The 27,769-nt window shown below is 39.3% G+C and overlaps 2 protein-coding genes across 2 annotated transcripts; both read right to left on the bottom strand.

The window, feature by feature from the left end:
- Positions 1-134: 134 nt before the first annotated feature.
- On the bottom strand, positions 135-6,835 carry GATD3 (glutamine amidotransferase class 1 domain containing 3). Its single transcript, XM_065860675.2, has 7 exons — positions 6,644-6,835; positions 4,554-4,606; positions 3,700-3,813; positions 3,222-3,341; positions 2,266-2,358; positions 1,784-1,940; positions 135-1,160 (listed from the first exon to the last, which is right to left on the bottom strand). The coding sequence occupies exons 1-7, from the start codon at positions 6,755-6,757 to the stop codon at positions 1,032-1,034; spliced, it is 780 nt and encodes a 259-aa protein (XP_065716747.1). The 5' UTR covers positions 6,758-6,835; the 3' UTR covers positions 135-1,031.
- A 1,665-nt stretch (positions 6,836-8,500) lies between these two features.
- PWP2 (PWP2 small subunit processome component) lies at positions 8,501-27,538 on the bottom strand. The gene is made up of 21 exons (XM_065860689.2): positions 27,386-27,538; positions 27,182-27,294; positions 26,243-26,337; positions 25,757-25,856; positions 24,565-24,708; positions 23,979-24,114; positions 23,240-23,460; positions 21,843-21,986; positions 20,977-21,047; positions 20,740-20,876; positions 19,477-19,625; positions 18,703-18,850; positions 17,362-17,512; positions 16,859-17,039; positions 15,728-15,875; positions 14,760-14,868; positions 14,231-14,296; positions 13,654-13,872; positions 11,136-11,286; positions 10,045-10,119; positions 8,501-9,873 (listed from the first exon to the last, which is right to left on the bottom strand). The coding sequence occupies exons 1-21, from the start codon at positions 27,401-27,403 to the stop codon at positions 9,714-9,716; spliced, it is 2,736 nt and encodes a 911-aa protein (XP_065716761.1). The 5' UTR covers positions 27,404-27,538; the 3' UTR covers positions 8,501-9,713.
- Between the last annotated feature and the right edge of the window lie 231 nt (positions 27,539-27,769).

Below are 27,769 nucleotides of genomic sequence, written 5' to 3'. Positions count from 1 at the left end.
AGGCTCAGTTGGATTCTGTATGGAAAAAATGTCACACACCTGAAGATAACTGAAAAGCTGAAAAAGTGCTAGAATGTATCAAGCAGCATATGTTACTGGAGTCACTTGTCAAACAAAAATGAAGGCACAAGGAATAAAGGCAAAATTTAATTTATTTAGACATCATTATTCCAGACATTCAATAATATTTCTTTGGAGAAAGCTTTATTACCCTAAAGCAGACAAAGTGAGGATAATTTGAGATTGATTTTTTCTATCCACTGCTAGTCATGCAACTACTTCAGCATGGATGCTATCCTCAAAAATTGTGCGTCATATCAGCAGATATTTTCTTCTTCATTTCAAGACTTTTTTAGCTGTAATGGGCCAATGGATGAATTTTTCAGAGTGCTAGTGTTGTGGCAGTTAAGATGTATCCTGCTGCTGACTGATACTCAGAATGGCTTTTTGTAAAAACAGGATTCTTTGAAATTGATAAACAAAACATTAATCTTTTAATTAACACCAAGGTAAAATTAAGATGTGGAAGATGTCCATTCCCTTGACGGCTGATTGTAGCTTTTAGTTCACAGATATAGGCCTGAGCACATAAACCTTGAGTGATGCACCAATTCCTCTCTACTCCCATCCTTTGTCCACTAGATCTACTGCGACTGCATCTGCCATGTCTCTGCAACACACCTGCCCTCAGCTTCTGACAGGGCCTTCAGCCTCTTTTTGCCCCATAGAACTGATTTGACACCAGTGCATCAGGAGGACCAGTTTCAGAACATGGCTGCCCAGCCATCTCCAGCTGAAAAAGTTCAAGAAAATGCTCTGTGCCTCAGGCCAGGCTGCTTGTGCTTGGTAAGCTGTTCTGCAGGCCCCTTGCTTGGAAAGGGCATGGAAAAACATGCAGCTGGGAATCAATCAGCTTCAGCTTCCTATCTGCATTCACTAGAGTGTGCACAGGACGAGCAGGTGAAAATGTTTCCATTGGTCCATACTGCATTTGATATTACATCTGAAATTTAAACATCTCTGGGTTTCTTTTATTTGCCAGTTAATTTTAGCACATTCTTTACCATGGCCCCAATGCCATCAAAGATCTTATGTAATTCTGTTTCACACATAAATGCTGGGGTAGTAACCACCTTGTTCTTTGTATCCACATGAGCTTCGTAAAAGGGAGTTAAGGAAAACACAGCCTATGTCTCACTTGTAGATGCTGTCTGCAAAATAAAGCATCATCGACAAAACCTCGTAACTCCACTATCCTATTAAAAAGTACCTCTAAATATAGTATACCTTCCAGCTGGAAAGACAGCTGCAACCTATAATCCAAGATACTAGAAGCTGGTTTTGCCAGAAATACAAACACTTCAAGAGCAATCTGTGGGAATGCTCAGAAACAGGAAAAAACCTACAAAATTTACTGACTGTAATGAAAATGTCCCTGAGTACAATTTGATTACAGCACTAGCCTTCAGGAAAAGAAAACACATCTCAAAGAGAACTGACAAATTGTAACTCATGTCAGCTTTGTGTGCAAATTTACTCAGCATTTACTGCATTACCATGTGTCCAGGGCAGTTCTATGGCAACAACTGAGAATGACTTCTAACTACATAGTTGCGTACGATGACAATGTTTATAATCATGCACTGTATTTCTTGCTCTCTGCTGTATGTTGTATATCCCCACTAAACCGTAAGAGGAAAAGCACAGACACTGCATGTGTTCCTTACTATAATGACACACGACTAAACAGTCTCTCAACATGGAAATTAGCAGGAAAGGATATAGTTACTTCTTTCACACAATGCTTTCCTCCCAGCTCTTTAATAGCTCCTGCAGTCCCCGCGTAAGGCCACTTGCCACCTTCCTCTTCTTCATGACCCACAGTCACTTCAGCACCAGAGAGAACCTTTGCTGCCAACACTGGTGAAATGCAGCAAAGACTGCAACAAAAGGAATTATAAGAGCAGTTTTACAACAGCATCTTTTCAAAACTTGGTCATAATGGAAAAGTTTAAAATCGACACAGTCTTAAAAATCTGAAAGACATCACAAGGCAACTTCCACTCAACATTTTCTTAGCTTCTTCTGTGACGAGCACCTACACACACACATTTCGAAAAATCCATTTAAACAAAATACGCTACAACTGATACAAAATGGAAGATGCTTTTTCTAGTTCCAACAATAATGGCTGCACACAACAACCAAACAGACATCTCCATTCTCACACTATCAAACAAACACCCCTCCAACTAACATACATACCCAATAGGTTTGCCTGCTTTGTGGAAGTCTTTCAAGACACGTTCAACTTCTCCGTTCACCTTGCAATCTTTCCCATCAACAGCAAAGGTAGATCTGCCACAACAAGAAACTTCACACATAACTGAGTACAAACCTACAAGTGGACATGCCTGTCTGCCCAGAGAGTGGCTCCCAAGGGTCATCACAAATTTAGTAGCTTTTAAGAGGTGGCTGAAAAAGCCTGAAGTTGACCATCAATGCTTTAACCACAATGACTCACTTCTAAGGCTTTGGTATGTCAGAAAGTCCCTTACTTGATATAAACATCAGAAATAAGAATTATCTAATCAGCTTACTAGGATTACTGAGAAGTGGAATAGAAATGTTTTCAAAGAAGAAAAATCCGTAAGAAGAAAAGGGAAATAACATTCAGGTTTCTCAAAGCCAACAAAACGGCAGATAAATAACAAGATTATCAGTATTTCACATGGCTAACTCTTCTCTTTCCTTTTTTTTTTTTTTTTTTCTTTTTGAGCTAGCTGTTGTTCTATTGTTACTAATCCAAGAGGGGAATTTTTGGTAGGCAGACATGAAAAAACAGAATTATAACACTAGGAACACCTGAAACAATTTAAGTTCTACCTTCACTTCCCTCAGCTGAGCCCAAAACGAATCACCACAAGAGTGGGGGGAAAAAGGACTTCTTGTGTGTTATCTAAACTCCAGAATTCTCATCAACATTGTTTGGAAAATTTAAAACGTGACAATGCCTATACGTATAATGACTGGAAACCATAATGAACAGCATAACTTAACTCCAACACTTTGAAAGGAGTTTTCCTTATTAAGTAGTGGTTACATACGTAGTAAATAAGGCCATTTATAGCTTCCTGATTTTATTGTGTGAATCATAATTTATTATGAATAAATGATCATGAATATTTAGTTGAGGAGTTTAATGCTTAGTTGGCACTCACAAGTTTTTAGCAGCTCCAAATCCACCAGGAAATATCACAGCATCATGATCTGCTGTTGTGAGTTTAGCCAGGCTTGCAATTTTACCACGAGCAATCCTTGCAGATTCCACTAAAACGTTCCTTGAAGAACCAGAAATAAAACAATTAGATCAATTAAGCATTTGCACACAGAAGGGCACAACAAAAGTTTTGGCAGAGGAAGAGGAGTAAGCAAGAAGAACCATGGTACTCAATAACTGAAGCTATTGATACTCCTGAAATACTGCCACTGGGAAACACAGGCTTTCAGAGACTGTATATAATCAAGTCCAGAAAACTCATTTAATATTTTCTCTCCAGTCAAACCACCAGCTTGCATAAAGCTACTACAGCCAGTCAGCAAAGTGCTACAAGTGCAGTTCCAGGCTGCTGTGTCTGAAGAATGCCGAAGAGATGGAAGCTCAGCAGTCACGGAAAACACATCAAACACAGACTGTACCTGGACTCAGCTTCAGCTGGTTGCCCTTTACTGTGGTCAATGACATGCATCTGAGGAACATCTGGAGCATACATCTGCACCTCAGCTCCCCCACGACTAAGGTGTACCAGTATGCTACAAAAACAGAGATAAAACATGCTGAAAACCTTATAAGAGTTTTACCTGACTCCTAAGTCTTGCTACAAATACTCCACCACCTGATTCTGAAAGAAGAGGAGAAACACACATGCTACCAAAGCATACTGAGCATGTAGCAACAAAATCCCTGTATGTAATGCCAAACTGCAAAGCAGAACAGAACAGTTTGGAAGCAGGGCCAGGTATGCTGAAGATAAATTTCTTCGTTTGGTGCTGTTACAGCAGGCAACCAGGAAGAACGAAAACTTCCTTTCTCATTGCAAGTCCCCAGCTGTTATGGAAGAGTCTCAAAATTAACAAACCTATGTGTACGTTTAGCAATTAACACTAAGAGTTAATAATTCACCTTGAGTATTAACAATTCTAGTGTTAGATTCAGCCCCAGGAACAGAAACTCAAAGTGACTATGAAGTGGAGTCTTCACTTAATGCTCTTGAGATTGATTCTGGAACCCTGAATTTCTGTTTCTGAAGGTAAGTCAGTCTCTCAAACTTCTTGCTCTGGCATCACATGCATTGTGCTGCATCTTTGGACAACCACTGAGCACTGCAAGAACATGGCCTGAGCTCCCAATTAGGCTGTGAGAAAACTATAAAGCTTCATCATACATCTTTCAGGACAATTTTGATGGTCAGAAAGAGCAAAACTGAATTCAAGAGACTGCTGTAATGTAAAGGAGACTTTTTTAGAGTTTACAGTTTCATAAAGCAACTTACGCTGAGGCCTCATGGATTTCTGTGCCATCATAGACACCACAACCAGACAGGACCTGAAGTAAGAAAATCAAGAGATTATTTCAGGCGATACAAAACTTCCAACCAGACCTTTCACAAGCCTTGTAACATTTAAAAGAAAACAACAACAAATCTCCCACCTCCCCCCAAAAAAACAACTTAGCAACAAGATCTTTACCAAACCAGTCCACATCCTGCTATTAGCACTGGTGTTGCCATCTGACATGCTGCAGAACTGGCATTTCCTATTTATAGCTACCCATCACAGACAGACCTCAGAAATAACTAATGTTTATTTATCGGCTTGTGCATTTATTCCTCAGGCTTAAACTGACATGATACCCTTGAGTATGCTTTTGTTGTGCACCCAATAGGTTATTCTGAGTTTCATACGTGCATTTATGAAGTCTCCATACCCATGTGAAATACCGTCTCATCCAGATGCACATGAAACAGAGGTGGGACAGAAGTACACTTCAAGGTGACACTTAAAATAAACTATTTTACCTGCTTCTGTATTTTGTCTGATGATACTTATCAGAGATCAATAGCTAAATCACTTTTAATCCAGGGAATAAAAAGCACAAAGCAATCAGCTATCCTTGTGTGGGTGGAGAAAAACACATTTTTAAAAAATCCAAGAAAAAAAAAGTGATTATAAATACAAAACAAACAACTACAAACAACAACAAAACACCAAAAAAAAAAAAAAAAACAACCCAAGGGATTATCTAGTTTATCTAGTTCCTTAAAATATATATGTATATATGTGAACTTTTGGTTTGGGTTTTTTTGGTTGCTTACCTTGAAAGAAAAAAAATTCAGTTAAAGAGAGTCAATTTATTGACTTTACTCTCTTCCCTCCTGATTTTATCTGTTTTTTAGAAGCTGGAAAGCTTTTAATCACAGACACATGAACAGAAACTCACAACTGAAACTGTCTTAGAAATTATGGACTTGAAGGGGCTTTTGGATCACAACACCCTGTCCTCTGCTCTCAAAGGCACAGCATCCTATCATCGCTTCACCAAATTTCTTGTGTCTGTGCTAATCCTGACAATTCTGCTGCTCAAATATTTAAGAGCCACCTTCTGCTTTCCAACTTTTTATCTTTCATTTAAGTGAGACTGAATAAATATACAAGCAACTTTAGTTATTTTCTGTAAGCAATACTTTTAAAATGTTTTTGAAACTCCCTGGAAGTACTAAAACACTGTCTTCTGTTATTTCAGTACCTGCTTGCTGACAAATCCATCTTCTACAACAGTCAAGAAATTTGTATCACTAATGTCAACAGTAACATTTGTTACTCTTTATTTAAAAAGCTGTGGTTTGCTAACATGGCAGAATTCCTGGCAAGTTACCTTTTAGACACTTGGAACAGCATTCTGCCCATGCCTGAGGCAACTCTGCCCCAAACAGATTTCTTCATGCAGGTAACACCTTAAAACTTCTTTACATTTTATGCTGTCAAGACCATGCAAAGCTAGGGCTTCAAAGACTGCCCACTGAGCTCCAAAACTGTGTATCCATTTGGGATGCCATCGACAGCCTAAATTTTCCTTTGGCTACCTACAGCTCTTCCACTCTCTTTTGTATTTTTAACATACTCTACCTCCTTCCTACAGAAGAGCATAACCGAGATCAAATATTTTCCTGTGTCCTGCCAGTACCTCCCTCAATCACACTATAAATTAGTTGAAGCTCGGCTCTTTGAAACTCAGCTCCAGACTAACGACAACTACCCAAAAACCAATTTTTATGCGTTTTCCGCTCCTGGTCTGGCTTCCTCCAAGTTACTCAGTTCTAAACAGCTTTACCTTCTTACTTCAGCTTCTCCCGACGCCTCTCAGCCGCCGCGGCCACCAGCCGGGTCTTTCCCAGGCCCCATGCCACCCCAAACCCTGCCACCGCCACCACCAGCGTCGCCACCGGAGCGAACCCCGCTGCAGCGGCGCCCTTCCCCCGGCACAGGGCTGAGGGTGGATAGCGACACTGCAAAAGCCTTCCCGGCTGGAGCTGCCGCGCTGCCCCGGCCCGCGGCCGCCGGGGCCTCCTCCCCCGTTACTCACCACAGCGACGCGCGCGTTGCGGCGGCGCCCAGCGGAGCAGTGGAAGGAGGCGAGGCCGCCGGGCGCTGCCCGCCGCAGCGCGGTGCAGAGGGCCGGCCCGCGGGAGGCCAGCATGGCCGCGGGCGGTGGGAGCGGGCGGCGGAGCGAGGGCGGAGGGTCGGCGGTGCGAGCAGCCGAGCAAGGCCGCGGCGGGAGAGGGCGGGCCCGGCCGCGCCTGGAGGCCGCTGCGCCCTTGGTAGCACCGGGGGAGGAGGGCGCCCCCTGGAGGCGGGGAGGGCGGGCCCTTGGTCCCTTCCCTCACCTCGTTTAACAATAATCGGAGTAGTCATAAAAGAAAGTAAAACGTGCGTGGAAATAAATCCCTGGAACTTGTTTTGAACACTAGCCTTGCAGCAGCAGATTCTTTTTGCAAGGGAAAGGGTGGAGTCACAAGGTGCGTGCAGGCTGAGTGTGGCAGGGGGAATCACACCCGTACAAGGGCAGCAAGAGGCTACTGAGCTGTTAATAGGGTAAACAAACCAACATACAGGGACAGCTTTATTTTTTAGTTTGTAGAATCTTGTGAAATAGTATATTTTTTCAAAGAGAAGGAGAAAAGAAACATTTGTCAGTGAGAAGCTTCATCACTGGTAAATTTCTTGCCCTGCTAAAAAGCCTTTTTTTTTCTCCTCCTCTCCTTTCCTTTTCTTCCTCACCTCACATAAGAAAGACAGTACTGTTGAAATACAGAGGCATCTACATATGATCAGATATAACTAAGCCAAGACACAAGTTTGCAAATGTGGCCTCAGCCTGCACTGGAGGCAGGCAGGGAAATGGTGCCACTTCAAAGCCTGATCCCAGACCACAAGGGGTTGTGCCAACCCGCACAAGGATTGAGCCAAACCTTGGGGATACCAGACTTCAAATCTGACATTTAGTTTTCATTATTCTTCCTATGAATATGGAAGGACACACTGGAAAATTTTGCTGACTCATGTGTATCAAAAAGTGTCCTGATTACCTTAAAGGTATAATCTTTACCCAAGCAAAATGACTAACACGAGTAGAATATATCTATATATATAAAAACTGGTGTGACACTACCTCCTCTCTCACCTCCCCTCAAGGCTCTTGCACTTTCTAAGACATACAGGTTGTGAAGTTTTCATCTTCAGAATTGTTTTGAACATGGAATAGTAAAATAACCCAAAATTGTGTTTCTAAGATGTTTTTCTGAAAGGCTGCATTTTCTCCATATTCTGTGTTTTGCAATACTGTAAACCCAAGACACAAACACAGATTTAGGGATCAAGCTAGCCAACTTCATTAAACAGCACAACTATTTTACAGAGCACAAAGCTATTGCTGTGACAGTTCCAAAACTATTTCAGCCTGTCTGCTTTGAGTCATGTAGTTTGGTAAAAAGAATCTGGTCTTTAAAGAAAAGCATGCAAAGACAGCACATATTATGAAACACAGCAAAATGGCTTAAAAAGTAGCAACTTTATTATTTGTCAGGTAACATGATCATGTTTTTCACGTTAGCTTAAGCACTTCTTTCTGTTTTACAAGGATCCCAAGGATTCTTCTCTTCCTCCTGAGCTGCTTTTCCCTGTTTGCCTGGGGCAGAAAGCTGACTTTGTAATGTGGTAGGAGGAGGTGGAAGAGGGGTGGAGAATTATGAGCAATTCCAAATCCCTACATGATATCACAGAGAGCACCTTCTGCAAGCATCACCCCAGCCCACCCAGCTACTTCTTCACCCTTCTGAGACCCTGAAACACTGGCACCACCATGAAACTGTTAGGAAGCAAGGGGGCACTAGCAACTGAAGATACTTTAAAAGATTTTACATAAGAAAAACAAAACTAACACTTTGCTATGTTTTACTCAAGTAGTAAGTGCATCTTTATTTTATATACTGAAACTCTATAAACTGACTGTGTCTGCTTGTCTATTTCAGACTTTGTTTTTTCTTCAGCAGTTTTTAATATTCACACCTCTCCTCTATTTCAAGAGTGGAAAGAGACCAAAAGAACAGAATACACTGGGGAAAAAAAAAAAACAAACCAACCAAACAAAAAAACCCAAACAACAACACCCCCCACAAAACAAACAAACAAACCCAAACAAAACCAATTCTGGCTCATTATGAATATTTGCAGTATCTTCATTAACAAGGCCCTTTCAACATATGGCTTGAAAGCATCACAAGCACAGATATAGTTCTTTGTGCTCAGGACCTCACTGCTGTTGTTAACCAATTCTCATGTCAATTCACAAAAGCAAGGAAACAAAGTTTCCGATTTTGACAGGTTAAGAAAACACACAAGACAAGAAAGGGCTTTCATGAGAAAAAAGAAACATTTGTAATATGTTCTCTTACAGTTTAAGTTACATTATTGAGTTGGCAATTTCCAAACAGATTTTTACTACATTATCATCTCAGATTAATTAAACCTCTGCAGAAGTTTTTTTTTTCCATATTCAGTTGTTTAGGGTATATAATTTATGGTCATTGTTGAAACTTCATCAGGTTTGAAACTATAGAGCTAAGAAAAACGGGTCCACTTATTCCTAACAGTGTTCCAGTGATATGTACGTATTAAAACCAATTAAAACAACATGTAAAACAAGTTCAGAACAATATGCAGACCTCAAATTACAAATCATTTAAAAAGGTATAAAAAAAAATATCCATCGCAAAGTATGACAAGACTGCATTAGAAATAATTCACAATACTTAGTGTATATACACTGCATTTTTAATAAAGAATGCATTTCCTCCAGTCATAGTTCTAACTTCATTGATACAAGAATACATTTTTGTCTTACTTGAAATCAGGAAGAATAAAAAGAAATAAATGAATCAAGAAATAAATGCTGTCAAGCTGTTACAGCCAAGGGAAACACCAAATACACCACGGATGGCACTCTGTCTACATTTCCCCCCCTTCTCACACTCACACATAACTCAATCCACACTATTAAAGAGAGTTAAAATATGCCACTATGAGGGCCACTCATTCTCAGTGAATACCACTGTGTAAAATTATGTCTTATGTTTTCTCCCTCCCACGAAGAGTAACTAGGAACTAAGACTGTCTTTATGAACTTCCTGCATAAGATAATCACTGTCAGAATCCAAGTCATCTTCATCTACTGATGTTTCTTCTGCCAGACGTTTCATACCCCGCTGTTGTGAAATGGCCAATGTGTATTTAATATTGTAGATATTCCATTCACAGCTGTAAAAATAAATAGCAACATGTTAGAAACGAGATTCCATTTTTCTCCTAAAATAAAAATATCTCTAGAAGACACTCTCGAAAGTTCTAATACCACACTATCATCCCCCACTTTACTCCACATTTTTGTGCAGCATTTTGATTTAAACTTGTAAATATAACAATACATACAGTTTGGAAACATCTTCAAAATGACGTTGGATGCTTTTCTGAAGGAACTGAATCACAGGGAGCAGCTTCACTGACCTTGAATGAAGAAAACATGCAACTTGCAGTGCGTTTTATATTTACATATAGAAATCTACAACTTTTCTATATTCTCAAAATTTTAACAAGCATACATATTAACTTCTAAACATGAACATTTAAAGATAATACTAAATTAACAAAACTTTTTGCTTTTGGCTTCATCCTCAATGATTATACTTAACACAATTAATAATAATGTCGAACTGCAGCTTCAAGATATAATTCTGCTTGCTGTAGTGATGACAGTTCTTTCCAGGTACTACAAGACTTTCTGAACAAGGAATAGTTTGTTCTAAATCACTGTCTATCAGCAACCAAAGGAGAACATTTGTTCCAGTCATTTCAGTAACTAAAACATTAATACCCAAGTTGAAGCAAGGAGTTACACAATGCACTCGGATTACCTCTCAGCCTATTTTAAAATTTGTAAATTTGCCTGGTTTTATCCACAAATGTCCATAAACTTAATACTATGGGTGGGCTGAATATAACTCATATGGCAGGCATCAGTAGTTGTAAAAAACTACGCAGGAAAGCAGAACACTAACAAGCTAGAAGCGCATGCTGTAATCACAAGCTAAATCTACAAAGTGCAGTCAGAACCTGCAAGATTATCTTTTAGTTATGTTTACTACGTATAATTGTTTAAAAACACAACTGCCAAAATCCTGTCACTCTCGAAATCTTTATGCATTTATAGAGTAAGCAAGTTATGCAGTTTCACCTGTAATATCTGAAAAATGTTTTGCAATTTATCCTCACAAATTGTATTATGCATTCAAATTCTATCATATACACTTGTTAGCAAAGAAGTTGCATCAAATTAAAACATAAATTTTATACGTAAACGTAAAGATGTAAATAACATTTAATAAATGTACATGCAATAAATGCTAATTAAGTAGCTTTAATAGCTGTATAGGCATCTGTCTAGAATGTCAGTAACTGTTATTTCTCAAACTGACAGCTATTTTAAAACGCTTGTCAGCTTCTTGACCTTCAAAAGATCTCACCTTGTTTTCAGTTTCTGTCCATGAAGCATCAGCAACTTATGAGCCCAAATAAGATAGAACTCTAAATGACAAGATGTCTCAAACGCAGAAGCCAGGAACTCCAATAGCTTCTCCACGTACAGCTCTGGGAGTGACGAGCAGATAACATCAACTGTGCAAAAAAAGGAAAAAAAGCCCATAGATATTAGAGTTGCATTACTATTTGGAATAACATGAGACACACCACAGGAAAGCATACAGGGAAGGAGAACAAAGCACCACCTTGGCAACTATTTGATATTTAATATTGTATTTCAGGGTACAGTACCACAGCCTCTAAGGAGAGAGAGAGTCTTTCCACTTTGAGCCTTCCAGTCACTACTGTATTTAAAAGCAAGAACTCAAGTACTCTGCTCCCCAAGTTCTTCCTCCTACCAGAATACTCTCCCCACAACAACTCCTTCAGAACTTTTACCTCCACCCTTTTCTCCTCCTTTCATGTAACTAGACTTTACTGGAGTCTTGTTGCTTCTGACTTCATACAATTTTCTGTATTCTGTAGAACCAGTTAGGCATAATAATCAGAGGCAATAAATGACAAGACAGCAAAGACACCTGCTCACAGAAGAAGCATCCAAATGCTGTTAGCAATTGCACAGCACAAAACAGCATTATTTATAAGCATTCAAAATACTCTCACCTGTAACTATAATGATCTCATTATTTTTAATCCAGTCTCAAAAATCACCAGCTCCTATTCTCTGCAGCCACCCCAACTGGCCCATGTAACATTCAACTGTGAAGGTTTCCCCTTTTAAAGGAACAGGCACACATCGATTCTGTTAACAGGGGATTACAATGCCTGAAATCTCCACACCTCATCCTCTGCTCCTGAGGTTTAGGCACCTGCCTACTTACCCAGATTTGCTTGTGCACATGGAGTTTTGGTTAACTTCAGTAAGAGAACTAAATTTTGCTAGAGAGAGGCAAGCATCATTATGCCAATGTAGGTATGCAAAAGATGATTTACCCTGACATGCAGAATTATAAAGCTTGCTACCTAGCAAATGATGTAAGAAAATCCTACAAGTGGCTGGCTTGCAACACATCTTATTTCAGACTTGAGACCATTTTGACTAGATAAAAGGAAATTCTATTTGTTACACATGAAACACTGGAAGGAAATAAATACCTTTCACTGGGATAACAACACTGAAGTAAAGCTAAGAAAATATACTTTAGAGTTACTATGACAGAACTGTTAATGAAATTAAGACATAAAGTAGAATACAGTAAGTTTCTTTTTAAGGCCATGTCTACTATATATAGCTAATGAATGGGCACATTTTTTATCAAAAATGACGAAAAGGGTCCTAAAGAATAACTTCAGAGAATGTCCTCCAAAGCTGAGCGACATCATATCTGTTCCCTTTTTTATCTAACATGTTACAGTTATGAAAGTATCTGTCTCTTCTTAGAAAGAGCTTGGCACTTTAATAATGTTTGGTTTGTGTGAACACAGCCCTGTGTAAGGACCATATTTACATTTGTTTAGAGGGATAAATTTCGTAAATACTGTAATGAAAGGAACAAAAAACATCAGAGTTTCGAAGGGCTGACAGTTGCAGAATTGCTCCAAATTTTTGCAGTCTAAAATAAGACTAATTTAGAGTGGTTGGCACAGAACTTTAGCCAGTTGAGTGCTGAACACTTCCAAGGATGAAGGCTCCACTCCCATGTCAACCTGCTGGAGTATTTGACTATCCCCAGCATAAAATTATTGGGTTTAATATTTAGTTGGAACTTCCTCTGCTCAAAGAGGGCTGTTGCCTCTTGCCACATCATTGCACAACTCCAAGTCTGGTTCTACCTTCTAACATCCTGTTAGGTACTTGGACACAGTAAAAAATATTCCCCTTCTCTTCTGAAGACTGAACAAACTCATCTCTCTTAAGCCTCTCCTCAGCTCTTGTGCACGCTGGCCCTTCAATCATTTTCCAAGTTCTCCACCAGACGCTGCAGAGTATCAATATCTATCCTGTACTGGTAAGCCCAAAACTAGGCACAGTACTCCTGAGTGCTCAACAGAGAAGACTAATCATTTTCCTCAAACTGCTGTCTACATCCTTGATAGTGCAGCCCACTATTCAGTTGATGGCCTTCATCACACAGGCCCGCTGCTAACTCAGTTAAACTTGCTGTGCCCTCTAACAACAGCTGCTTCTGATAACTGACACCCAAAAACTTTACCTACATATCCAGACTTGATCAAATTCCATGTTCAAATGTCACTATAGAGTATGCAGCAAAATTAAAATTCAAGTTAGCACAAAAAAGTCTACTTTTTTTTTTTTCACAAAAGACCATCCCTTCCTCTTTAGTCTTCAGCTACAGTAGAAAGTCCTTAAATATCAATGTTTAATTCCTCCCCATCTCCCACCCCAGAGGAAACTCTGACCTTTATGCTTCAACTTATTCAGCCTACAACTCTCTGCTTCAGCCATCTCAATCAAATTTCACAGAAGATCCACTCACTTACTTTCATTGCTAGGTACAGCCTCTATGACCTCCTGAATTAATTTCTTTTCATTCAGCTTGAAAGCCATGATGATAGCCATTGTGTATTTCTTCTGATGCAGTGCTTTGTGTATATTGCCAGGTGTGATATCCATATCCAGCTCAAAAGGATCAAAAATCAACCCAGAGTCCAATGAATAAATAAGAAGACCCTCTGTGGTAGTGGCTGCCCAGCTTCGTCCTAGAAGAGAATAGCAATATTTAAGAATAAAGCTGGGTTTTCTAGCATGGAAACAGAAGAGTAATGATAAAAAGATGACTCTCTGTTGCTACAAGAAGTGGGTAAGACTGAAAACCATGCATCATTGATGGACCTATCAGCAATGACAATGGTTGTAAAAAATACCAGGAGTAAGTAACATACACTTAAGTTTCCTAAATATGCTGTGCACAGGAAACTAGAGTACAAAGTCAGCAGCACTGCATGACAATCTGGAGAACCCTTTTCAAGACATTGTACTTATTACTCCTCCAATGCTCTACTCTTTCGGTTGTTTTACACAGAATTAAAATATCCTGCATTATTTCTCAATACTCACCTGTGGGAGAGAATCGCAGGCAAGTCACTCTTATTTCTGGTTTAAAGTGTCGATAACTCATGTCACCTAAAACAGGAGAAGTGATTTAACACATTAACCAAAAGTTCACAGCCTAGCTATCAATTCTAACTATGCTGTTATCATAATGCTGAAAAATAATTTGGAACCTGCCAAAACCCGGCAGAGTTAGAGACAGGGTAAGTAAGACACAGTCCATGTTCAAGAGATCTTACAGCTAAAACAAGTGGTGGGACTGAATTTTGCTCTTTGACAACGAAATCAGGACTGCTGGGCTCCCTATCCAAGAGACCACAGTAACTCCTCTTTCCTGTTGCTTCTGCTGTGCAAAAGGACCACCACACATCAGTTGAACACTTGTGTAACAGATAGCAGCTGCAAAAGATTCAGGTAATTTTAACTTTAAAACTGAGCTCAACAATCCAAACTCTTATCACCTGATATCAACTCTATGTCAAAGGTTTTGATCCACATAATATTAGTAACATAACAGCAAAGCCAAAAGCCATACCTCTTTTTACTCCAGGAAGAGGAATAGCAACACCATCTTCACCTCCAGCCCCTTCATCAATCAGAGCCATGCTGCCAAATTCAGTCATTTTTCTCCGATCTAAGTACTCCTAGAAAAACACGTAAGTTTCATTCACTGCACTGAATCTCCTCTCAAACACCTGCATTGACTGAAAATTCTCCATAACATTCAGGAGCTTAGTAATTACTTCTTTGCACTTTCTTCCAAAACTTTCTCCAAAGTCATAGAAAAAAATGACAATTTCACAACAGCAGGAAATAGCATCCAACTGCAGATGAGAACCAGGTTGCTTCAGTCTTAAGGCCTCAGAACAGCACAAATCAGTTTAGACTGAGGTTTCACATTATTATAATGCCACTCTACTTAAGAGATGTACGATTTTCTCAGATGTAGCCCTACTCTTCCCTCCACATTCCATAATTACACTGGAAATGTTAAAAAGAGTTACTGGATTTTTTTCCTTTTGATGCTTTCTATAGTTCACTTCCAAAAGAATTTAAGTTTGTGTTTGGCATTATTCAGAGACTGAGTTTGCAAAGTTCAGTGATATTGTTCTGTGTCCACTTTAAAATCCTTAGTTTATTTGCTAACACAAACAATTGATATCTGGGGAAAGTTACCTTAGTACAAAATACAGGTGATTTTAATTTTCATATTTTCTTTTCAATTTCAATTAAGTACCAACTGACTTAACGATGCTTAAGACTTCCGCTTATTCAATACAGACACTCTGCAATCCAGTAAGACTTTAGTACGCTGTCATGAATTAATTTTCTTTTCTGAGAAATATTTCCTTAATATTCTCCTGCATGAACCCAAGAAAATAAACCTGTGCTTAACACAACACTGAAAAATCACATTTAATGAGATATTACACTAAAACCAAAAGTCTTGTGGGAGGGGCACGGTGAGGGAAATGAAAAAATCCGACTCCCGTGGTCACATACCTCCATTGCATCTAAAGAAAAGTTGCATGAGATCTCAAATTTTTTCATAAGAATCTGCTCCTTGACATTATATATACAAACAAACTTTGACAATCCACCTGCCAGAATAGACTGACCATCTGCTGAGTAACACAGAGTAGTAAAGGATCTAGTAAAGAAAAAGAGAAAGTAGTTAATTTCATTGCCACATCCAAGCTAAAAGAGTCAAGTACCACGTGAAGACATAGAAGAATAACCATTCTGTGGAAAACTTCATTCACACAATACGTACTTAACAGACAAAATTATTAATCACAGACAAGTACTTGGTGCTTGAAAAATGATTCACAATTTAGAACTTGGACAGCTTTTTTAAGTACTTCCATAGTTCTGATTCTCAGTCACAGCTCAATGAATGAGCTCTCAACTATGCCCTACACACTAAGGAACGTCAGAAGAGTCAGAGAAAAAAAAGTGTCATGGCATGGTTTAAAGAAATGGCTTAGAGATCATCACCAAAAAAGTACTTTTTTTTCCTTTCTCTCCTCAAAAAAGTCATTGCTTCCTTTTTTTTTTTTTTTTTTTTTGGGGGGGGGGGGGGCAATATGAAAAAAAAAAACCAAGAGGGGCTCAAGAGAAAAAGAGAAGAATGAAACACATGACTTTTATATTACACTCTCTGACAGCACAGAAATTCAAATTGCCTTTAAACATTACTTCACATGCGTAGTAACATGTAATAAAACCCACAGCATATTTACATTAAAAATAAAGTAACATTTTCTGCACATTAATATTTACATACTAGTACCTACATAACAAGATACCCACTTAAAAGTCTATCACGTTTTGCCAATTAACCATTTGTCATGAGAAGCTTAATATTATGCTGGCAACCCAAGTTTATAACTGATGAAAAACAACAGATGCTCAGAACGATGCTGATCAGTAGGTGACCACAGCAAAAGACAAAAAAGATCCATTCAGATGTTAAGTCTGAAAGGCAGTCTTTTAAGATCCAACATCAGAATCAAAATACTTGACCAGCAGACACACTCCCAAAATCTTCACATACATACCAAATAGAAAGAAACAATTCAAAAGCAAAAGCCAGTGTGGAACCCCCTTTTCACTGCGATCTCATTTACATACTTTCCCTTAGCTGATTGCTTGGCCGTTATTTTATCAAGCTCCTTCCTTCCCATCTGAAGGTCGTGTCTTCCCTCAATTGAGCCAGTCTGCACTGCATTTTCATGATCCCAAAATGTTATCTGTCCATTCAAAGCAGCAACTGCAAGCTCCTTGCCATCAGGACGGAAAGCAACAACAAGAACTGCAAATCATTTAATTAACAGTTAAAAATGAAGTCAGATATTTTTCTAAGAAAATACCCTGTATTTTTCTAGGAGCTTATCTTAACTACCAGAAAAAGTTTAAGAGAAACAAGTATGACCGTACTTTTTCTCTGGACAACATAGCTAATTATAAAGCTAAAGATAGTACTGAATCAAAGAGATTTCTTGCACTGTTAACTACATACTACAGAAAACTACCTCAACTTTTGGCTTTCATTACCAAGAATAAATCTGTCTGTATTTGATATGTTCTACTTTCGATAATATTCTTATATTCATATAAGATTAAATAAAGGTTACCATCTGAGTTCAATATTAGCGTCTCCTTAGTTCTCCAGCTGTCTAACATATCCCATAACTTGACAGTTTTATCCCAAGAGGCACTAGCTAGAACACACTTCATTGGGTTGAAGGACAAACTGCTGATGGGACCCTCATGACCTGATAAGACCTAATAAAAGAAAAAAAGGTAACATGGAATTGGGTGTAAGAAACTGAAATTCATGTAGTCTGCATTCAGTAAACTCTAAATATAAGAAAATAAGAAATCACACCTAACTTGTCAACAAATGTTTGTGGTGACTTTCAAACATGCGGCATGATACATACCAGTGATTCTCAATGTTTTGTTTTCAGAAGTTTTTTAAAAAAATCACTGAAGTGCCACCACTGCACAGGCATCTATAATCACTTTTATGCACACACAGTCTCTTTAGAGACCACAACTTAGGAATAAAGTGTGCTTGTTTTTCGCCCTCTTATCAGAACAATCAGACCAACTGTGAAAAAGCAAGTCACTGCTCTGAGAATTCAGTGCATCCTGCAGCTGAAAACATTTAAGAAAAAAAACAAATAGAAACTGTGAATAAGAACAATACAGATTTTTATAGCATGGAACTTCTACTCTTAAAAGAAAACAAGGCAAGAAACTGAACTTCTAAGTCTGGAGATCCACTCAAGTATATGCTGAGTTACTGTAGGGATCTGCATTCAACAGCTACACCAAATTAAATACTGAGTTCATCTACTTGTCCAAGATGTAAAATAATGCTTAAAATTTGAAAACAGCAAACCAGTATGTTTTGTTCAGAAGTACCATGTCCCTCCTTTATTACACCTACTCTGAAGAGAATGCACACAAAACTAGCAGCAGGACAGTGAGGATTTATTTAACTTAATAGTTTTCTCACTCTAGATAATAAAAACCTTCTACACAGGAAATTGTGTCACTGCTCTGCTCCAGCCAAGGTGTCCATGAAGTCTATGACAATCTTAGGACAGCACCTACAATTTCTTCATTACTTGTAGAAAATACCTAGAAAATAACATGTCTGAACAACTACTGGAGGAAAGACTCTCAAGTCCAGTGTTAGCTGAGCAATACTGGTGTTACTTCATCAGCTAGAGAGAGCTCACTACTCAAAAACTCTAAAATCTATTTTCCACACAAATCCAGGATAGCCTCCATACAATAAATCAAAAATTGCTGAGTAACATCATGTAGCTCCAGTTATTAAATATAAATACAACAAAACATGTCATCTTGTATTAAAGCCTTCCAACTAATCCCAAAGTTACTTGGTATCACCACAATCTATACTATGTGTTAAATTCAAGCTCTCCAACATCGCAGATCCTTACATCTAGCAGCCTCCCACTCTGCATTGACCAGATGAATATTTCAAAGGAATCCTGGGAACCAGCTGACACAATCTCACCACTGGAGTCCACAGCTAAACAAGAGAACTGAGTTGGTCGTGGAGATGTGAAGGTACGGAAATTCCGGTATCTGTTGTAAATGTGAAAATAAACTATGAGAAGATTTTAGGTAGATTTAAACGTTTTATGAACATATTTTAAAAGGATTTCATTTTACTTATAGTCTTTCAAGCTATCTACAGAAAACATATTCTTTGTATAAAATTAGATGCAATGCCTCAACATGATTCCAAGCTTCAAAAAAGTAACTCTGAAGAAATAAAAGCCAATAATACTCAAACCGAAGAGTTTTCTATTATATAGCCTATGTCCATTCCTCAGAAAACACGGGCTTATTTCCACATCCAGTTCAGTACACAGTTATACTATAATGGCTTGATCACTAAAACTACGACAATTGTTCCATTAGTAAGATGGATTCTTCTCCCCATTTGAGTAACAGAGACAGACAACGATCTTTCTGTATTTCCACCTTCTCCACGTTCATCCTGAATCTTCTTCACAGAAACTGGATGGAGTGAGATGATTCCTAATGACTATCTAAATTTGAATCAAAGGCTGATCCAAAAAAAATCAATAAAGCAGTACTCACATTTATGCAACTTCAACTTGAAACAAGTAATCAGCAATTCACTGTATTTTGAGGGGTAAAAGCTGAAGACTAAATGAGACACAAACAGCTTTATAAGGAGTTACCTGTGTAGATCGTAGGCACGCACGGTTCCATCTTGGGAAGCACTCAATACAACATAACCATTGGAAGTAAAAGTTACAGCAGTTACACCACTCGTATGTTCTGTAAAAGTGACAAAACAAAAGCTGCTAGAAGTGTTCCACACTTTCACCTGCAAGAGAGACAAGAAAAGCTTCTTAGAATCTCCAGCATCAGTTCAGAGAGAAAGTAAGGGTAAGGCAGCAGAAGGGTAAAGAAAAGTTAGTCCTAAAACTCCGCAATAGCCTAAAGGAGTTTCAGTACCATCAGAAAGAAATTCTGTGCAAGGAAGACAAACATGGCCACAGTTCATCATTCAAACCCTACAGACATGTATACAACATGAAAATCTAAGTTGAGACAGAAACAAAAAAAAGTAATTTTCAAGGAAAGCTATAGCACTTGTCTGAGTATCTCAGGCTTCCAAGCTTTGGACTGTCCACTGTTAAGTGTAAAATTCAAAAACAACTGTGAAGCCATTCAAGAAGTTATAATTGAGATTCTACTTCAATCTTTTTTCAAAAAGGATATGCGTTTAGCTATCTGCAGTTTGAGACTTTTGAGGATTGGCCAATTTTAAATCCGAATGGCAGAAACCATGAATTGGCGGGTCTTCTTTCCGACATTCAGAAGTTTTGACAGTAAACAGGATACTATCTTTGTACCATTTATGCGCTAAGAGATTGTGGGATTAGTCTACAAAACATGTTTAAAAAAAAAAGTACACGTACATGTAGCTTACCAATTCAATGCAAATCAACCACGAGAAGCTAATTTTTTTTTTTTTAAATAGCAAGCTTCTGCAGTGGCACATTTCAGAAAATCCTCTTTAGGAACTGCACTATTATAAATTAATGGAAATTAATTTTACATCAAAACCAGTTATTAAAATGGCATGAGTTTACTGACATTCATTCCAAAGTATCATGGAACCATTACAAGCATACATAAATACTTGATCAATCAAATTTTTTTGCATTTATGGTGACTGCAACTATTAATAAATAAAAAATCATCTGCTAAAAAGCATAAGTGACACAATTTGCAGACGATACAAATAATAGTAAATCAAAGTATATACATGCTCTAGAGAAAAAAAAATTATGTGAGGTCAAAAAATTATGAAGAAATATTAAGAGAAAGATATTAGTTACAGTAACAGAGCTTTCAACATAAAATGGAAATCGAAGCTGCTTACTATGTTGTTAAGACTCAAGTTCACATTTCAGTGATATTGTTTCACTTACTTTTCCATCCTCCCCTCCAGTTACTATGTACTGTCCATCTGGAGAATACGCTAATGAAACCATGCTGTTGAAATGTCCCTGTTGCTTCAGCACATAGGACTCACTTTGCCATTCCCACACAAGGAGCTGACCCAAACCTATGAACACAGGAGAAGAATCAACCAGAATTACAAATACAATGAGGAGACCCTGCAAATGCAAGCCACAAAACACATGCAGACCAAAAATTTCACAAACCTGAACATCCAAAGGCAATCCAGTCACCAGTACAGTTGATAGAAATAGAAGCTATCCTTTGGTCTGAAATACTGAAATAAAAGAATTAACCAATAAACAAATGTGTTTTCAGGCCTTGTGTGATAGAACTTCAAATCTAAGGTTTATTTCCTCCGTTCAAGCAAGTTCGGTTACTTTACTGAATTTCTGTATCACTGTAATATCAAGAGCAGCATACGTGTTCTTCCCTCTATTGTAGTCAAAAATGTCACACAGACAACACTGCCTTTTTTGGAACGAAGGCAGAGTATCTACATGCCAAAGACATATTTGCCAGCAGGGAGTAAAACTTCCCACATTCAAGAAAGAATATTATTTTTTTTGTACAGGGAGATTATGCATTCTTTAGATAGCATCATACAACAATGGAAAAGAATTATGGTTTTATTTTTCAACTTAGTAACAATTTACAGATAAATTTACACATGCAGAACTTTTTTTTTTTCAGATTCTATTGTTATTTTCTACAAAGAAACTGACGATGTTAAGTCCAAAGCATTGAAGAAATCTATAGCCAACAACTAACTACTCAGGAGTTACTCATTCAGACCTCACTTTTCCACAGTAAGCTATGGAACAGAATTGTATAGTATTTTAAGTCTTTGATTCTGCCCCTCCAGAAATCACAACACTAAATAGATACTCACGTTTAAGATTTTTGTGCTCTGTTTTTTCATCCCTCACTACTAAACATGCTGTTCTCTCAGACAAACAAACAAAAAAACCCTCAAAAAAAACCCCACAAAAAAAACCACACCCTTCCCCACACACACATACCTCCCAACCCCCAACCAAACCCCCAAACCAACCACAATACCATACTTCACCTCAAGGAGTGGATCAGATTGAAATCTGGAAGCTCATGGAGGTGAAAGATTCCTGAGGCAAAACCAGTGACTAAAAGGTGAGTTTTCTTGTGATAAGCTGCAGATGTTAAGTTGTTAAAATCTCCCTCTTTATTGAAAAAATACCTGGCAAAGAAATCAGAAAAAAGCAAATAATGTGAAAGAAAAGTATGCTGTTATATTTGCACTTCAATATAGGCAGGCCAAATATTTTGATCCAGGTATCCCATAATAAAACTAGAAAGTTCCAGGAATTGTTAAATATATGTAATTCACATTGCTAGTGAAAGCTAATTCTCTGTTTTTCCTCAATGTTCACAGCTGCTACAGTGATCTGATTATCAGAAGTAACACCTGATAACATGCAATGAAAGGGACTAAAAGCTAATTTCAGAGGAACTGCACTGTGCATTTCCTTTTTAATCATCTCACGCCAATAAGGGGACTCATGAATTCACTGATTATCCTTTCATATGAGAGTTCTCGTACAGAGGAAGGAAGTGAAGCAATATTCATAAATACTATACACCTGGTGAAGAAGGTTCTCTCAGTTTCTTTGTAGCTATCTCTCTTATTGGAATTAAACAGATATGCACCACATGATGGTCAGTCAAAAGAGCATCTGAACATTATCCAACAGTTGTACACTCCAAATGCCTTCAGTCTGTAAGTGATGTTCCCTGACGCTAATTCCAACCTGGGCTGGGGTAGGGCACTTCCTTTATATTTCCTTTACAGTCAGAGAGACTGAGAATAGAAGACTGATGTCAGGCGTTCCCAGTTGGCCCCTACCTGCATCTTGTCTCTCCCTCACTTTACTAACCCAAGGGATTGCCTATGAACTTTATCCTTCTTCAAGAAAAGCCAAATGCTCTGACTATCTGAAAACTGGATTATTCTTCGTAAGCCATGTCTCCTTTGACGTGGACAGACAGGAAGACCATTCAGGAAGCCATCTCCAAGCAGTTTACCAAAAAGGCTGATGAACTATCTTTATCAAGCATTGCAGCCACCTCTTTGAGTCAACCAGTCTTCTTGCAAGAACTCAAAGCCTATATGCTCCGAGGATACTGTACAAAAGATCTCCTTACACTTTTTTGAGTTTCAAACATTAAAACATACATCATAAGTCAGTTTTTCTTATATTATTAAAATTACACTGACTTGTTGTTTTGAAGCTGAAGGGTATTGCCCTTCATATAGTCAAGATAAGGCAAACAGGTGTTCTACTGAAACCATTTATAAATGGGATCTATAGTAAATTACTAAATCCTGGGCAGAGTTTTGTATTGCTTTGAATGAGTGATAAAGGGTGAAGAAAGCCAAATACAGAAAATCCTCATTATATTGCCATCTTTGGAAAACTGAAAATCACTTACTTTGCAACACGTGAATACTTGACCTTACACCTAGTCTCTTGTTCATTTGGATTGGCTTTTCCATGAATTTCTTCACCCTTCGGCTCTTCAAGAAACTCTTCATCATTTTCTTCTGAATTCTTTTCTCTAGTTGCATCTTTAGGAGGCATGGGCTTCAAACCATCGAGCTCTGTATCACACTGCCACACACAGAGCGCTGCATCCTGGCTAATCGTGTACAGCTAGAATACAAACACACAAATGTATGATTATCGTGTAATACCTATGTTTTGTACTCTGTTGTCTTGTTATGAATACAGAGTTGCAGAGGGATTAAGCACGTCTGCACTCTATCATTAGAATAATATATTACTCAGTCCTCTAGAATTCGAGTTGTTTTTCTCTGGAAAATTCACTTGTCCTGAGAACTGGTAATTTACTTTACCTGCCCTCATGTAATTTTTAAAAAAGCAACTGCATTATCATTTGGAATTAGAGATAATTATTTTTTCACATTTAAAATTACAACTTTTTTGTGGAGCAATTTTAAATAATTTACTATCCTTCTAATGTTTACTTCTTCAAATGTTCACAGAATCCTAAACTCCAGATCACAGCAGAGGAGTGAAGAGACATGTCATTTACATATTTTCTAAATTCTGAGACATTATCAAAATAGTTAGCATCCCTACCTATAGATAAGACTCTGCTTCGACTATTTTAATGTTAAAATTCAAGAACGTTCTGTGATTATACATACATCTAGACTGCTCTCTTCAAAAAAGCAGGCTACTATTATATCCTTATGCCCTCCAAGTGAGTAGTAGATCAAGTTTGCCCAGCGTTCTGCTCCAAACACCCATGTAGATGTGTCCTTGCTCCCTACCGCAAAACATCTACAAAAGAAAAGGTAATTTGAATTAGAACATCAGTTTGCAAAACTCTTCACAGGGTGTAGAACATTCTGAATGGGAAGATGCTGGTCACCACTCTAAAAGTAATTTTACACACAACAGAGCTGTAAACTGAAGCTGGCAACTCTAGCTAAGGTAGATGGGATTAAATACATTCAAAAGGTCAACCACCATTCACATTTCTAACCTATGTTCCTTTTACGGATAACTAGGTGTTTTCAAGCAAGAATACATTGTTGACCCCTAAAACACACGTATATTTTTACTTTCCCGTCTGCCTAATAATAATATTTTTCAATTCAAGACAGAATGAGAAACAGAAGAGCCAAAATGAATTTTTAAAGCAAGTATAACACTTTAGAGCAAAGATAACAGACTATAACATGCATAAAAATGTGAGCAGGTAGACAGTGCTTTAGTTTAACGACTCACTTGGAATCATCAGTCCAGTCGATACAGGTTGTTTCATCATACGGACCATAGTAAGTTTTGTCTAAAACAAATGCATTAAATTCTCGTTTCTTCCCAGGAGCATGGTACATAAGAGCAACGTTGTCTTTTGTAATTACAAATTTCCTGTCATGTGGGGGGGAAAAAAAGCATAACTGCATACAAAGCTTTTAAAGAATTGTTCAGTACAGTCTGCAATACAACAAAACAAAACAAGGTTAAACAGGTTTCTGTGTTACTGAAGTGATAAATATGGACTGGTTTTGAATTAAAAAAATAAATCATTTGCAGATTGATATTATCCCCTGATTTCATGAGTGCAGCTATACATTTCACATTGTAAGTCAGAAAACTGACAATAAAAATAATTTAGGTTGAATACTGAAATATTTATTCTCTAATTCTCAAAAAGGAAGGAAAAGTTCAAAACAGGATATTCTATTACAACCTCTCTTCACCTCCATATATTGGCCACTTTCACAAACAAAAAGCATCTGCATCCCTGCTACACGTATCCTGTAATCTGGTTCTGTTGCCAGTATAACTCCCTAACACATAACTGTGACTCCAGCTTTCAAACAAAAACTCATTCATGATCACTTTAAGTCAATCCAACTGAGAAATTCTGCCAAAAGAGGAGCTCTGTACTTTCTCCTCTTTTCTGATGCTTCTAAAATTTAAGTCATGACACTGTGGATTTGTAACCACGCAGTTAAAATATAAAGGACGTGAAAGGAAACATTTGATTCAGGGAACTGCCTCTCTCAGTAGCACAGTTGTCTTAGACTAACCCAAGTCAGCAGTGAAACTGCACCGCCATGAGTGCCATGACGCAACTCTGCAGCACTGATTGTAACCCCTTTGGGCTCTTTCACCTTACGTACAGTGCATAAGAACATTAAGCCCTACAGCAAATCTGTGTTTCTAAGAGTTCCACCACAGAGAGACAACATCTGTGAAAGGCAACTTTCCAGACAGTACTTGTTTCCAAGGCTTTCCTTTTCTCTTTACTTCCCCTCTCAACTTTATCTATAAAGTGACTGATCATCGCACAATCTCTCCTATGTTAATCAATAGGTATCATCCCAAGATTGGACAGAATGTCTTAATAATTACAGCTAATTTGTGTGGTACTTTATTTTGTTTTGTTCTAAAGCATGCACATTTTACTTACTTGCCATCAGGGGAAAAGCTGATACTGTGAACTGGCTTGTGAAAATAAAAGCGATGTATCACACATTTACCAATCAAACTGACAAGCAAGGCAGCTCCATCTGTAAGGGCAGAAAAAAAAAAAAAAAGGATGGATCACAGAAATAATCCAGTTTCCAAAGAACTCAAAACCCCAGCAAGTTTAGTTTCTTTCCATAAAAGAGGGGGTTGGGAGAAAATACCTCCTCAGAAACTTTTCAGTATAGTGTGCTTAATGTCACTAAGAATCAAAATACAATCAAAATTACAAGTCACTTTCTAAATTCTGTAAATAAATTGGTTTTAAGTTCTGTAAATAAAAACACTTTTCCCTGAAATTCTAGAATTTTCAAAGCAGAGCAGTTCAAACTGGTGTTAAGGCTGAATACCCAGCAACAGAGATTTTCCTCTTCAGGCTGTATTTTTATTTTGTTGTTCTATAAAACAAGTGCCTCCTATGTGAAAGTACCTTCATCAATTAGTATGGCAAGCCTTCCATCTGGGGAGAGCCCCACGCACACGATATTAAGCCGTGTAGCCAATGGCAATGTCTCACATTTATTACTGCAAGAAAAACAAACAAAACCGAAGAACAACCAATTAGATACGAGGATGCAGAAATAACAGTCATCTTTGGTATGAATGAGATATGGTTTGAAACCTATGTTAAAGCCACTGAATCAACTTAGATGTAGAACCTCTATGACCTTCAACTGCCACAATCGCACAAACACCAGCTATGTCAGACATGGGCTCCTGACCAGCATCCTGGCATAACCAGCATCAGTCACAACTCTGGCCCACAGGAAAAGGCAGATGACAGTCCAGGCTTTGCCATATACGAGAGACAGCACAAGACAGCTGCACACAAAGAAACCACATAACTAAATCAATGGCAAAACACTTTTCGCCCCTTCTCTACTCGTTTCTAAACCACCCCTTTACATACTTTTTATGCTATTCTCTCCATGGACTGATGTACACAAAATCTGCACTGTGCAACACCTCAAGCGTTACTCTACTAGGTAGGCTTCTACTTTTTAACGCTAAGTCAGAAGCTCCTCAGGCCATTTGGGGAAGGTAAACCACCCTCGAGAGCCCCAGCCGCCGCCAGCTGCACCCCCACAGGGCGCTCGGCCGTTCACGCAGGGCGGCAGGGGCCGGCGGTGCAGGGAGCGCCGTTCCCCCCACACGCGACGGGCAACGCGGCCTCAGCCGCCGCCCCTGGGTCGGGCTCCACAACCTCCCGTGAGCTCTACTCCCCCCCCTCCCTAAAAACGTGCTGGCAGTACCAGGCCCTTCCCCCTCACCTCCCACCGGCGTGGGCCAGGGTCGGTGGAGCGCTAGGCCGGCGGGCTTGCGGGGCACCGAGCGGGGAAGGAGAAGGCAGAGGCCGGGGCCCACTTACTTTTTCAGGTCGAAGACAGAGATCCTGTTCCCGACAGGGCTGATGAGGGAGCTGCCATCGCGGGTGAAGCTGAGGTTCCCGCGGCGGTACACGGTGCCCAGCAGACCGGAGAACTGCGGGGGGGGGAGAGGGGGCTGGTTAAAGGAGCGGGGAGAGACAAGCGGGGAACACGTCACGCGCGGGCGACCGCCGCCGGGGACTCACCCGGTACGCGAACTTCATGGCGGCGGCGGCGGCGGCCTCTGGCCCACGTGGGGAGCGCGTGGAGCCGCTACCAGTGCGCGTCGCCCCGAAACAGCGACAGCACAGGGGCGGCCGCACAGCGGCAGGAAGGGGGCGGTGGCAGCTTCCCGCCGGGGGCGTGACCGGGGTGGGGGCGTGGCCAGATGTGAGGCGTGGCCAGAGATGGGGGCGTGTCCGCTGGTGCTAGGGGACGGGGGCGGCGCTCCGACGTGGAAGGTGGAAAGCGCTGCCTTAAGAGAGGGACTCCACGATTGAGCCCGTTCGGAGTTATTAGTTTCCCCTGCTCCGCATGCGGCTCTTCGCAAAGGCCGTGCGGTCACCTGGACCGCGCAGCCAGGGCCGTGT

Source organism: Patagioenas fasciata, chromosome 1 (genome assembly GCF_037038585.1).
Source record: "Patagioenas fasciata isolate bPatFas1 chromosome 1, bPatFas1.hap1, whole genome shotgun sequence".
Classification (NCBI taxonomy): domain Eukaryota; kingdom Metazoa; phylum Chordata; class Aves; order Columbiformes; family Columbidae; genus Patagioenas; species Patagioenas fasciata.
Note: the sequence above shows the minus strand (reverse complement) of the source record. Positions and strands in the feature narration are given on the sequence as shown.

Excerpts from the sequence above, each read along its gene's own strand:
- PWP2 (XM_065860689.2), bottom strand. Across the intron at positions 25,857-26,242 it reads TGCCATACTAATTGATGAAG|ATGGAGCTGCCTTGCTTGTC; the intron begins GTACTTTCACAT and ends CTGCCCTTACAG. Across the intron at positions 15,876-16,858 it reads AAGCAATCAGCTAAGGGAAA|ATCCTTTACTACTCTGTGTT; the intron begins GTATGTAAATGA and ends TTTCTTTACTAG.
- GATD3 (XM_065860675.2), bottom strand. The coding sequence starts at position 6,757 with ATGCTGGCCTCCCGCGGGCCGGCCCTCTGCACCGCGCTGCGGCGGGCA. Across the intron at positions 3,814-4,553 it reads GAAATCCATGAGGCCTCAGC|CATACTGGTACACCTTAGTC; the intron begins GTAAGTTGCTTT and ends CTGTTTTTGTAG. Across the intron at positions 1,941-2,265 it reads AAAGCAGGCAAACCTATTGG|TCTTTGCTGCATTTCACCAG; the intron begins GTATGTATGTTA and ends CTTTTGTTGCAG.